The 14566-nt window shown below is 39.9% G+C and overlaps 1 protein-coding gene across 2 annotated transcripts in view; it reads left to right on the forward strand.

Moving 5' to 3' along the window:
• LYRM7 (LYR motif containing 7) overlaps positions 1-14566 on the forward strand; it is a 152960-nt gene that overhangs the window by 838 nt on the left and 137556 nt on the right. For both annotated transcript variants that reach the window (XM_090038514.1, XM_090038513.1), the window contains exons 2-4: positions 3911-3983; positions 9868-9938; positions 13142-13223. In XM_090038514.1, coding sequence (XP_089894640.1) covers positions 3911-3983; positions 9868-9938; positions 13142-13223 — 226 coding nt within the window. The remainder of the gene's footprint in view (positions 1-3910; positions 3984-9867; positions 9939-13141; positions 13224-14566) is intronic.

The raw sequence follows: 14566 nt of genomic DNA on the forward strand, positions 1-14566 counted from the left end.
ACCAAAGAAGATCATGACTGGGCTGATCAGGGATGGAGGCAGAGCTCGTGACCCAGCCCCTGCTGTCCTCACCCCAGCATGAGCGTACGGAGAATTCCAGTACAGCGGGGCTGCAGAGCAGAGCAGCCAGACAGTGCCAGATTGCTCGGAGCTGCACCACCCCGCAGCTGTGCCATACTGGGGTTGTCCATGTGCATGTGTGCTGGGGCAGGGGCAGCAGAGGCTGGGTCACAGGCATGTGGTCCACTCCCTACCAGGGTTAGGCCAGTCACAGTCTGTCCTGTGGGGAACAGATTGCACCTCTGCCCTGGCACTGTGCTGTCGCGGCTTTGTGATCCCAGCTGCACCTGCCTGTCCCACCCCTGGATGCCACTCCCCGCCCACCTGTAACTCCATTCTGTCCATCCAGCTCAAAACAGCCTGCTTGCAGGGGTCCTGGGCCAGTCTTCATGGAGACTCTGCCTGCCCACCCACTCTGTCCAGGACCTTGTGTGGTGGGTGTGGTGCAGGCGGGTTAGGCTGCCCAGGCAACAGAGTTGGGCCCTGTGGCAATGACACTGGCTGCAGCAGCTAGGAGCCACCACCATCAGGGCTTCCAGGAAATGGAGTCTGGCTGCTGTGCTGTCCCAGTCCTGCTGTGTGCCCATGGTGGGACTAGCCACATGCATGACAGCGTGGGCTGCCCCTCACGCCTGGGCTGGGTGGGGCCAAAGGACCCATCACAGGCTGCATAAAATCCCTTGGTGGGCCAAATCCAGCCTGCGGGTCATTTTGCCCACCCCTGGCATAAAAGTTGTGGAGTAAGAATGTATTGGTCTTGTTGATGTATACCTCCTTTAATGTCTTGGCTCAATTCTAGTCACCACTGTTATCTTTTTTTGACTGATCACTTCATGGGATAGTTTTAGTAGCATCCCCAGCTTATGTGTATGTTGTTCATGGACTTAATTCTTTACTGAAGTCTTGAAATTTAAATCATTGTCAAAGAAGCTACTATCATTTCTTCTTATACTCCTTAGAGAGATGTTTGTGTTCTTGACTGGTAATAAGTTGCTTAAGCACTGAGAGAGGACTAATTTCACTTGTATAGCTTCTTAAGTTACCATGACCTTGATGTTTTTGTACATGAAGCGTTCCATTATTCATTTAACCATAATATTGGGCAGTTATTAAAGAGAGGCTTGCCTTTGGATAGAAAGTATTCGCAAATATTCGTTTCAGAAGTGGTTTATGCAATTTTAAGCATTTGAGGGCCAGCGCTGTTTGTCACCTTTAAATGGAAATGTGTTAGAAATAACATAATTTACGTTGTTTGGAAATTGTTCTGTATATGCTTTCCTTAACATTTGAAGAAGGAAGATTTCAGCATATTTATAAAAATAATGTGGTTTCAATAATAATATTTCTAGAATTTTCCTAGGAGATTAAAATTAAGGGTTTTTTCCCAATAAACAATGAAAAGCTGTCCTTTTATAACTTCACAAGTGTGTTAATACATCCTGAGTATCATTTGTTTTTGGGATATCCTGAAAAAAAAAGAATAGCCTCATAGTCTTCTACACACCAAAAAAGAAAAGTCTCATACAGTTTTTATTCTCAAGGTAAAGAGCAAGTCTTAAACCAAACTGGTTGTTTGTACAAATGGAAGGCATCCCATTCTTTGAGAAGACACACTTCGTTAGCTTCTCTTTTGAGCAGTGGTTCCTATACTTATACCCACTGTTTATATCTTGCAGTTAGATTTTACCAATCGTTTTATGCAAGGCATAAGTCAATACCTAACTTTATTTTGAAAGATCTGTATATGAAAATAATATGAAATCTTAAGTAAAATTAGAATTTATTAATATACATCTGAGAGTCGATGTAAACATACGTGATGGTAAGAAGATTTTATTGCTGAGGATGGGTAATCCTTTTTTTGTACTTCGATGCCCATCAGCAGTTGACAGAAAGCTGAGATTTCATAGGCATGTCTTTGATTAGCGTGGAGGTTGCTTTTATTAAATAAGCAATTAAATTGTATGCATGTCAGATACCATATTCTTCATAAAGCAAATTGTAAATATTGCTTCTATTAATAACCACTTCATAGATTTCATAGATGTTAGAGCTGGAAGGGACCTTGGAAGATCATCAAGTCCAGCCCCCCACCCAAAGGGCAAGAAGTCAGCTGGGGTCATAGGATCCCAGCAAGATAAGCATCCAGTTTGATCTTGAAGGTGTTCAATGTAGGTGCTTGAACAACCTCCGATGGCAGGCTGTTCCAGACCTTGGGGGCTTGGACAGTAAAGAAATTTTTCCTTATGTCCAACCTGAAACAGTCTCGCAGTAGTTTATGACTGTTTGACCTCGTCATCCCTTGGGGCGCTCTGGTGAACAACCGTTCCTCCAGATCCTGGTGGTCGCCCCTGATAAACTTATAGGTGGCCATCAGATCACTCCTGAGCCTGCGCTTTTCCAGGCTAAAGAGCCCCATGACTCTCAGCCCGTTGTCGTAAGGTCTGTTTTCCTGACCTCTGATCATATGCGTGGCTCTTCTCTGGACTCTCAAGCTTCTCTACATCCTTTTTGATTGTGGAGCCCAAAACTGGCCGCAGTACTCCAGCTGCGGCCTCACCAAGGCCGAGTACAAGGGGAGAATGATGTCCCGGGATTTGCTTGAGAAGCATCTATGGATGCAAGCCAGTGTTTTGGTCGCTTTAGTACCCGCACCATCGCATTGAAGGCTCATGTTCATCTTGTGATCAGTGATGACCCCCAAGTCTCTTTCTTCCATAGTGCTAGCCAGCGTAGCACTGCCGAGCCTATAAGAATGCTGCAGGTTTTTCTTCCCAAGGTGGAGAACCTTGCATTTTTCGGTGTTAAACACCATCAGGTTCTCGTATGCCCATTTGCTGAACCTGTCCAGGTCAGCCTGCATCACCTGCCTGTCTTCTGGCGTGGATGCTTTTGCCTAAAGTTTGGTGTCATTGGCCAACTTGGCCAGTCTGCTCCTGACTCCAGTGTCCACATCATTAATGAAGATGTTGAACAATATGGGTCCAAGGACAGAGCCTTGGGGGACCCCACTGGTCACAGGACACCATGATGAGTGACTGCCATCAATTACTACCCTCTGGGTCTGACCACAGAGCCAATTTCCCAGCCAGCAGATAATGGTGGACCCAAGGCTACAATTGGCCAGTTTTGCCAAGAGGTGATCATGGGATCACTTATACCACTGTTGAGGTGTACACCCTACATCATACTTTATAGTCCCTCTAATCAGCACTTGCTTAGTAACGATTGCCTTATTGTCAGAAGTGAAATCTGTATGAGTCTTAAACATGTTACAACAAAAAATAATTCTACTCTGATATTTCAGATCCTCTGATGGATTCATTTTTGTGATTCTGTTCTATAACTGTGTTACAGTTGCCAAGATTTCACAAATACTGAAAGATTTTATTTGTGTTGTTTTGGTTGTATGGTATCAAATGTTAATGCAAATCTAGGTCCTGATAATACTCATGATATTCACTTACTAAAGTGGCTTGTAAACCCCAATCCTGTAAATTTTGTTATCTAGAAGCATGAATGTTTTTGTATGCATCCCTTTGCGGGACTGGGACCTCCATTCACAGAAAAATAACGAGAAATAGACTCTGCGATATTTCTTTTCTCTTGAATTATTAATTTAGAAATAAAAAAAACTTCTATGCTTCCTGAATTCTGTGCACCTGTTTTATCGGCACAATATCTGATGAAGAATTCAGTCAGCATTTTTTCACAGACTGATACTACATCAGCTTGCTATAGAAAAGATGAGAGAAAGCAGACAAAACAACTTCTATCTATAAGAAGTTTTATCTAAGAAATACTTTTATAAACAACATGTATCTATCACTGACTTATGTTTTGTTAACAGGTTTTGCAGCTTTTTAAAGCTTTGCACAGAACACGACAACAGGTGTTTAAAAACGATGTTGGAGCTCTAGAAGGTAAGAATTTTGAGATGACCTGAAACAAATGAGCCTGTTAGAGCATCATAATGATGTTCCTTATTCAGCTAAAGGCATTGCAATCAAGCAGGGTAATTATTTTCCCTTTTTTTTTTAATATAGCATAGCACGCATGTAGTCTATCCTGGTCCACAGCATAAATAAATAGAACAGGCCATCACCCTTGGCCACAGGTATGAAGGTACAGAGCATAATCATCACAACGGTAGGTTGTTCCTAGACAAAAACAAAAACATCTTAATTTTAACAATTTCAAGTCTTGCTCACAGTGCCTCATGATTATCTGTAACTAGAGATAGGTGGATAGAAGTGATTCTTGTTCTCAGAGGATTCTGGGACTTGTTTTTGTTCTGATTTGGAATATAAAATCAGAAAATTTCCATGCAAAGGAATACCAGCCCCAGCTCCAGGGGAATCTAGAGACACTGACTCCATGGCAGACTCAGTTCAGTTAGGAGTCAGGTCTAAGAGAGAAGCCACGGGGCATGAGATTGGGAGACTGGAAGAGTGAGTTCCAAAAGCTTGAAAGATAAGTGCTAGTAGCAGAGTATGGGATGTTTTATGCCAGGGGTGGGCAAAATGCAGCCCGGGGGCCGGATGCAGACTGCCAGGCCATTCTATCTGGCCTGCGGGGCCCCTAAAAAATTTAGAAAATTAATACTAATCTCCCGTGGGCTGCCTGTTATGTGGCCCTCGATGGCTTGCAGAAACTCAGTAAGCAGCCCTCTGCCCAAAATAATTGCCTGCCCCTGTTCTGTGCTGTTATTTGCACCCCTGTGTTCTTTTGCAACCAGTTGTGGTTGGAGTGGTACAGTGCACTGGTGTCCTATTGCTGGTATACGTTGCCCATGAGAATGCAATAGTTTTTTATGTTTTGCTTTTTCGCTGTTTTCTTTGGTTTGAAAAGCTTAAGCTGTATCATTGCTACTGGGGGGTTATGCTGCTTTAACGATATCATTTAGAATATTACACAAACCAGATGTATAGCTTAACCCTAGGAGGAAGGAAGGAAAGTAATTAAAGGTGCTTAGGTCATTAACATAGTAGGGCAGCAGGGGAGAGGAAGATAAATTTAGATTGTGGACGCTTTAATAGTTTAACAAGTGGCAAGGTGAGATATGAGAACTCTGGCAAGGAGATCAGAACTTAACAGCTTATTATAATCAGCCTAAATACTGTACTGTGCCTATCATAAGACAGCCTTACGTATAAGTCCATCTTACATTTTGAAGTTCAGTGCTAGAAAAAACAACTTTTTCTCTGAATATAAGTAAATAACTGTAGATAAAAATCTTGGACTTCTGTTTTCCTTATAGAATCCCGCAGGAGAATCAGTTGACCAAGGAAAGAAACCCAAAGGTTACATGCACTAAAAATACTTTAAAAAAACCTTCATGAAACATTTCTGACTTTGTATTTTAATTATATGTGCAAAAATACTGAAAGTACAGAAGTTAATGCTATAGGGATCCTGATAATATACCTACATATAACCTGACTACAGATACTTTAACAACTCATTTGAAGGAAAGTAGTAGTAGGCTTATTATCAGATTATATAGTAATACAGTTTGTTATTGAACAATGGGTTAAGAACAAAGACAGTAGTATAATAAGACTCCTTAGTGTACAGGAATTCATTGTCAGACAGCTCATCAAATAAAGCATTTTCATCTAAAATAGTGGGCTAAAAATGTCCTCCCTTTAAACAGACTGATTGTGTATTCTGTAGTGCTTTCAAATGCATTTTGTAGTTATGCTGAACTAAAATTAATTCCAGTAGTTCAGAAAGTCATCTCTTCGGGAAGTGAATCTGTTCACTTGTTCCCTGGAGTGTACATATTTTTAGTAAATAGAAATATTGTCAGTTTGTAATGTTGTATTTTAGCAGTATAATATCACTCTCGTCTAGGAATTTCCCTCAAGTTAAGGACTTCACTCTCTTTGACAAGCTCTGTCAGGTATAAACAAATTTGTTTAGGGCCTAGCACTGGGCAACCAAAATGCAGCTTTTGACAGTAACAATCATAAGAATCTGATGAACAGATTCTTTTAGCAGACTTCATTAGATTAATAACATCATAAAACTTAGGAGGCTAGAACTTGATCCCTGTTTATGCAGTCTACTTGGAAAATCTGTGCAGATTTTTTTTTCTTTAAGCCGATGCTAATACTGTATTTTCCTTTTAACAATAATAAATCAGTGACAGCTGCCTGTTACTCATGAGCATCTCTGTTAAAGCAAACTGTTATGCATTCATGAGAGTGGAAATTACCATAATATAAAATGACCACCCCAGACATACTCTATATATATTAAAAATGATATAGTTGTTATAAATTTCCTTGTGTATAATCTAATTATCGGGTGGCTGTCTTGAATTTCCCCCCTCCCACTACTATAGCAAAGAAAGTAGTGACAGCGGGGAGGGAGGGTGTTGAAGTGGCCCCTTTGGCCTCTGCCCCGGCCCCCACTTCTTCCTCTTGCCCCTACTTACTGTCAGAGTTTTGTTCCCTCCCTGAGCACAATGTGAAAGTCAGCAGCAGGGAAAAGGATAGAGAGGAGGGCTGAAGTTGTAGAAGGGAAAGAGATGGGGGCAGAAGACTGCTGTGGGTCTGACTCTGGGCCCAACCCTGAATGCTCCAAGTTTCAGCATAGGTATTTCATAAACTCTTTTGAGAACCACTTTTGTACTTTCTTTTACATAGGACAAACTGTGCATGAATTAATTCAGAGCCAAAAGTCTCATGACTTATCATATAGTTTATTGGGCTGGCCCCAGCCAAGTCAACAGCATTTCAGGCCATAGTGACCCCACAACCGAGCACCGCTCAGTACATGACCCTATACCAAGTAACCCCCACAAAAGATCCATATGCTAATTAGCCCCCCAATCACAATTGGAACTGGGTGTTTTTGTTATAAGTCCTGGGACCCTCCACAAATGCATATGCAGATAAGGTGCAGAGCTCTCTGGTACTATCTCCATCCCATAGAGGGCAGGGCCACAGCCTCTCAGCTGCATAGAAGTTTGGTGAAGTTTGCCAAGCATTTAAGGCCAGTGAAGAAACAGGAATCATTGGAAATGAGAAAGAAAGGTACTACTTGCCTGTGGGAGCCAAGAGGAAGTCGAAAGCATATGGCATGTGATATGGAATTGTTAATTCACCAGTTTTGCATGGTATTGTGGAAAGGAAGAAACTTAATTAGTCTTGCAACAACTAGAACTGTCTGTAGAGGACACCTTGTGTTTGGGTTTGAATAAAGTGGGGTGGTATCACTAACGGCACACAAGAGAACTAAGTAAGGAGTAGGCGATGTACTTATGGAAAAGAGAAGAACGGAGATACCTAGTATATACCTCCTAGTAGGTCTAGGAGGATGAAAAGATGATGAGGGTTGAGGCAGCAGAGTTATGGCTACAGGCCAAGGTTTGGCTAGGAAAAAGGCATGATAGGGACAAGACCGGACAGGATGACAGGTAATAAGCTTTAATAGATGATCCTGGAAGGTGTCAGGGAATAATGTGATATTAAGAAACAAGTGTCCAGGAAATTTGGGATAGGAGGGAATTGCTGGATAATGTAAAAATGTTCTATCGTTTTGTTGGTCTTATTTGCTGAAGTTTTGGAAACTGATGAAAGCATGTTTTAAGTTTTGACCTCTTATTGTTCCACTTCTTAGTTGATATGGTTTTTGTAATGCATGTAAGCTGATGGAAGCAGGTTTTAAGTTTTGATATTTTTGTAATACTTAAGTAAAAAGTTCCCATCAGTGTGATTTTTTTCCAATATGGACCAGGTGCTATATGGGCATGCTCAGTATGGGCTGCATTCAGTCAACTTCATAGTTGGTTTCCATGACTTGGCAATTGCTACTTATAGCTGCAGTTTAATAATAGCCAAATGCATTTAATGGGAGAGTTTGCTGGTATGTGAAACCTCGTCTTATATTTGAGTAAATACAGTATATTCTGGAAGGAAATTGATTTTAAAATTGTGCTTCCCAGATGTTAACAGGAATTTAGATTCAGTGCCTAGTTTTGAAAGCCACATGCTTAAGGTCCAACCAGCCAGTGAAAGGGAAAGCTAAAAGGGAGGGAAGAAGGTTAAACTAGATTAAAGAGTTCCTTTATGCAATCTCTATGGATTGGCTGGGGGCTTGCTGAGTGAGGGTCACATCTTCCATTAGCTAGATATCTGTAAAACTTCAGCTAGTGTTTTAAGTTCCTACCTTCCCATCAGAAGTTCCACTTGTGTAGAGGAAGTGGTCTGGGGTGCTGAGCACACAGTCTTTCAGCTACTCAAGGGAAACTGTTAATACTATACTGTTCTCTTTCTCTTATCTCTGGTCCTCCCCCTTTTCACCCACCCCCTTTGCCTAAAAGTAGGTTAAGGAGGCAGAGCGTCTCGGAAAGTGCTTTAGTCCAAGCTAGCTGGGACTGACTGAGCAGCAGGTTGTAATTGTTACCATGTCAGTTGAAACAGCATTGTTACGTTAGAAAAGAGGCATAAATACCAACTGATAAAATAGAGGTTCTCAGCATTTTGAGACTCAGTGTATCCCTTGGAAAATGCCAGCTCTTAACTTTATCTTGTTTTTTGATTACAGGAATATAAGAGAGTAATGTTTTTCATTGCAAAGAACTCAGGGCCACAGTATGGGGTTTTTTGATGCTATGAGTTCCTATTTGAAATCTCTGGATTTATTTTGTGAATCGTGTAGATGTTTACCCACCTAATAGTGCTAATAATAAGTGGCAGTTGATGGCACCCTTAAGGGGATCTCCTGCATCCCATGGCACTCTGGTTACAAATCACTGTTTTAGAGAATGCAGGAAAAACGGAAGAAGAGCGCTTCCTCTCTTTGCTGCTAAATCTTCTTGGCCCTCTTCTGCTAAGCATACACATTGTAAGAAAACAGAAGTTGTTAAGTGCGTAGTGCATGATAGGCAGCCAGGGGCAGATAAATATTAATTTTCTAAATTTTTCAAGGGCCCCGCGGGCCGGATAGAATAGCCTGGCGGGCTGTACCCATAGACGCATTTTGCCCACCCCTGTTTTATGTAATAGCTGACTGAATCAGCTTTAGCTAAAAGCACCCAAAAACCTTGTGGAAGCATCCGCTCTATGCAGATTTTGCAGAGCCAAGTCGAAATAACATGCTACTGTTTCTGGTAAAGCATGTTTTTTTTGGTTTTGTTTTTTTAACATCTGCATGCAGCCTATGTGTATTTGGCTCATAATATTCCTTCCCTTTGCTGTTTGTAGAAGGCTGTAGGAGAAATTCCCCTTTATCTACTGTCTACCCACACTTTTCTTAAAGTGAACTCAAACCAGTAAAACATTCTTAACACAAAACATTGTGAAATTCTTTTAGCCCATGTGGTTCTAAATTTGCACTCTTTTTGTATCATAGTTGAACGTAGTTTAAATATGCTCTAAGTTACTGAACATCTGATTTGCTCGTTTACACTTACAGTTGTTAAAATGAACCACAATATTCTATTTGATTGCTAGAGTTTGCAATAATCCTTCAAAAACACTAATTATATTTGCTGTATTTTGAGGTAAACAAAATCATATGCTTGCATATTATTTTAGTCTTATGTGGGACTAAAAGATAATGCTGGTCACCCAAACTGTACAAAGATCTAGGATTATAATTATGACTGCTGAGTGTATTATGAAAGGAATGAGTTCATTCTCCCAAGGAAAGAAAGAGAATAGGTAGTAAAAGGACTGTGGAAGTTAACAAAGACAAATGTAACCTGTTTAAAGTGTGTGGGCTTCTCACAAAGCCAAAGGACAATTTAATAAACTTGTTTGGGTTTTTTTTATTTATTCCCTTGCCCTCTTTCAGCTGCAAGGCAGAAGATAAATGAAGAATTTAGAAATAATCAAGGCGAGAGATCTTCTGAGAAAATAGAGGAGGTAATTTCATCTTGATGTTCATCCCTGCTTTTTCTAACAATATTTTGCATGTACATAACGGTGTCTTCCCTGAAGAAACTCAAAGCAGTTTGTGCACCCTAATTGAGCTACATATTCCAAAATGTTAATTTAATGAAACTTTTATATGTATTTTTTGTGTGAATGTGCTTTAATGCTTATTTTATGTAAATGGTATTTGCTACACATAACATGCAGTAAGTGGTCTTTCATATTTATAATTTAAGACAAAGAGTCTCAACCAAGGTTCTGCAGCCTCCTGAGATCCTTTCAAAAGTTCTGCAATGTTACCAGTATTGCGTGTGCAAACGTAATTTGGAAGTTAAACCCGGAGATGTCTAACAGGAATCTATAGTGTTTAAAAACATACTGATCTATTATCTTGGTGAATTCTATGCAACAACAACAAAATTCTGTTTTTTTCTGTCATCAGAAATGAGTGAAAACTAAGACCTGTCATTTTCCGAAGGGTGACCTAAGTCTAAAAAGTACTTAAAGTACCTCTTTTCAATTTTTTTAACCAAATTAGAATTTTTTTTCAAATTGTTGCTCGTTTTTTCCTCAAACATTCCAGTTGCAATTGGCAAGTTTAACATCTATGAATAAATATATTGCTGAATTTTCTTGCATACAGGCACAACTCCCTCCACTTCCCCAGCTCTTGTTAAGCAGGGAAGCTGATTTTCTGCCTGTGGTATTACTATTCAGGTAGCTGAGGGAGGCAGTTGACTTAATGGCTCATTATTCTCCAAAGGTGTTAATGACCGGCTCCTTTTTTCTTGATGTATCACTGATCAAGTTAATGTTTTTATAACAAATTTGCTGTCTGTTAGTGGCTTCTGATCTCTCTCTTCCTATTTCACAGGATGGGTCAGATGAAGATTGGGCTGTCCCTGCTCTATGCAGGCATAACTCTAGAAAAATGTATTAATTTTGTCTTTCAAAAAGGAGGTGTGAATTATATTCCAGGGTGTGTTGTATGTGAGAAAATATTACATATCCATTCTCTAGGATGGGTAAACCAGAACACAGAGAGGTTAAGTGACTAGCCCAAAGGGATTGTCAGAGCTGGGACTTAGTTATTCTGGTTCTTGGTTCTGCAATAAACAGCTCCCCCCGCCCCTTAATCAAATGTTTGTGACTGAGTTGTTCATATAGATATATTTGTCATCCCACCTATGTTTTTGTCCCTCTTTTTTGATGGCATATTAAGGGACTCAAGGGGCAATAAAAAAATCTGCTAACTCGCATAGAATTCAAATAGTCCTTCCCATTATGTAAAATGCATTCATCAAGGAGCCTGCTTAGCAGTAAGATTATGAATGGGCTGAGGGCTGAAAGTACAGTATAAGTATACAGTTGAAATAATATAAAATAAATAGTTTTTGTTTTAACATGGTCTTCACCATTTCCATTAAGTAAAATCTTGTTAAAAATGTTGCACACACCTGTGATTTCTCTCCTGAGTTCATGAGGGTACATGGTAAGAAAAATAACACCTATCTTTAGATGTGTTTTGCAGGACGACGTAAACCAGGGCAGTTGATTCAGTGTTTTGCATCATACCACCCATTGGACACTGACGTTAACACTTCCGAGCATTCAGTCCAGGCTCTCAAGCATGTCTGCCAGTTGCCAGGCAACTACAGCGCTAGGCATTGAATTTTGTCATGTATTCAGTTGTTAATATAATAATATAACATTACTATAATTATTGATATGCAGGTAAAAATACATAGCAAAATCGTGACATCTCTGCTTTGTTTCTTAGTGGTGATCTAATAGAATGCGTATGTGTTTAATATTCTTTTTTCCCCCTAGTTAATTGGGATATTTGAATGAATAGTCAGTGGTGAAAAAATTCTGTCTCCGCTAAAACCATCATGATTATCTAGTGCAGTGGTTTTCAACCTGTGGTCTGCAGACCCTGGGGCCCACAGAACATGTCTAAGAGGTCTGTGAAAGATGACTATATTCCATCAAAAGTATGTGAATACCCACACTTACAATTCAAAGGTGTTCACACCTCCATTTGAAATTTCCAAAGGGTTCCACATCTCTATTCAAAATTTTTTTGGTGTCCACAAGTGAAAAAAGGTTGAAAACCATTGTTCTAGTGCAATGTAAGCCTCTTACCTTTCTTAACTATTGTAAATAAGTTGCAGTAATGAACCAAAAACTGATCTACAGATATGCAACCAGCATTTTCAACATTGCTGATTTCTCAGTAGCTCAGAACCTGTGGAAATAAAACCACCTGTCTGTGCTTAAGAGTAGGTTTTGGCTGTCTGGCTTTAGACATTCATTTTTCAAAATATTGAGTATTCATATCTGAGTTACTTCATTAACTATAAGTATAAAATGAAGTAAGTGTTTTTTAGCATGTGCAACATTAAAGAAGTGTTTAAAAGTGAGGAGTAGCCACCTGAAAGATTTCAGAATGTAAGGAGTTCTGTTTGTCCAACAGTTCTCAGTTTTGCAGCTGCATGCCATGGTTCCACACAAACAGTTAAGTACTAGCCGCTCACTTGAGAGCAGTTGGTTGGAAAGAGCACATGTGTGGATCTCTTTCATATTTCTCATTGAGAGAAGAGGAATTCCAGGACTTACACCCAAAACCCTAATGCTAACAGTTTGAAAGAGAGCAGTTCCTCAATTCTCAACTACACCTGCTGCTTTATAATCCATGTCCTGCAACATCTTAAGCCTGCTGACCCCTACTCCTCCTGATATGTATTTGTCTCTTCTATACCTTCTTCATTAGAGAGCAAAATCATGAAAGAACTGACAACCTGATGCCATTAAAGATCACTAGGCACTTTTTGTAAGATCTTTACCGATGTTCAGGATAATTGGACACCACTTAAAATATATTTGCTTGGTAATCATTCTCCCTGTCTAAATAATCAGTTGAAATTTTAGGAAGATACTGTACTGCTCTGTGTCTACAGCTTTTGTTTCATCTTAAAGGGGCTGTATGTTAGGGTGACTATATCAATTTGAAAACCATTTTAAGAGCATGCAGGAGAAAAGGCATTCAATGTAAGATGTGGGGGGTGGGGGTTAAATTATTTTTTGGAAGGCCATTTTCAGTATTTTTCTATATTTGCCAACATGGAAAATGTGTGCAGAACCAATACTTCAGCATTAGAACTGCCCTGCTTTGTTTTGTTTTTCTTCAACAGCTAATGAAAATAGGTTTGGATGTTGAAGTTATACTGAGAACTTCTGTTATTCAGGGAGTTCACACAGGTCCTGACAGATTGTGTAAGTAAATCTGCATGGTTTCTCTTTTTTAAGATGTGTGCTTTACTAAACTTTACTAACACAACCTGAAATATGCCTCTGTGTAAGTGCATATTTGCATGTGTGGTTTGTTCTTTTTTGTTCAAAAGTGTTGTATGTTTGTTGTTTATGCTACAGTTCTCTAACTGGCATATTTGACTCCAAGTAATAAAGCAGGCCATGCATAATTTTTATTTCCCCTCCTTTGTGTAATAAACAAAAATAATAATAACTTTAACAAGCTCTTTGTCCTTTTTGTATGAACTACCTTGATGCCTCTCCATACATTGATATTAAGGGTGTTACCTTGGAATCTCTAACAAGCTAATGATTCATATTAATTTTATTTGAATCTAAATTTTGCTTTTTACTACACTGTATTTAACAGATCTGATTGCATTACCTTAACTTTAAAATCTGATTTTTGGCATTATTGCTTATCAGAGTGCTAGTGAAGTTTATTTGAATATACTAACGTGTGTATTATGGCAATGTTTAATGGACTGAGAATTCTTTGATATCCTGTAGCCAAGTATCAAGTTTTAGTCTGATTTTTTTCAAGAGCATAACATATTGGGCATTTCTAGATCGTTCTTCTGTTGTTCTTTTGCTTTTGGCTTCTCAGTAAACATAGGGATTATTTAGAGAAAAGAAAAGGCATTATATTAGAGGTTTACAATATAATTCATAGATTAATAAAGAAGAGTGGGTACTCCTACTTATGTGTTCTCATAATACAAGAGCAAAAGAACGTTCAGTGAAGTTGGAATTTATTAAGTTATTTACTGAGGATACTTCTTGTCTGAGGGCCAAAAAGGCAAGGTCAAATATCTATATTAGAAGCTCTTTAAATTAAATACTGTCATTGTTAGGGCAGTGTGAAACACCATAGTTTCATTTCGATGTCCGTTTCACTGTTTTGAAGGGACAGTGTTTCATCTTGTCGTTTCATTTAGTTTCGAAGCACTGTCCTGTTTAATTTCGTCAAACTATAGGCCAGTCAGGAAACTATAGGCCAGTCAGTCTCTCTTTTATGCTGGTCCCGGGAACACCGGCTCCGCCCTTCCCCGCACACCTGTGAAAGGTGAATTCCTGCCCAGCGTCTTGGGCCTGCGGGCGCGGGACTAGTGGGCTACTGCTCGGGCACGGGGCCCTGGAGCCTGCTGGCTCCTTCTCTCCCTCACAGTCACGTATCCACAAATGGGTCTCAAGCAGGTCCAAGAAGGTGATCCTCCCCCTCTGTGTGACACTGGTCAGGCCGCAGTTGGAGTACTGCATCCAGTTCTGGGCGCTGCACTTCAGGTGGGATGTGGACAACATGGAGA

This window comes from Crocodylus siamensis, chromosome 3 (assembly GCF_052110815.1).
Source record: "Crocodylus siamensis isolate JL-2025a chromosome 3, ASM5211081v1, whole genome shotgun sequence".
In the NCBI taxonomy this organism is placed as follows: Eukaryota; Metazoa; Chordata; order Crocodylia; family Crocodylidae; genus Crocodylus; species Crocodylus siamensis.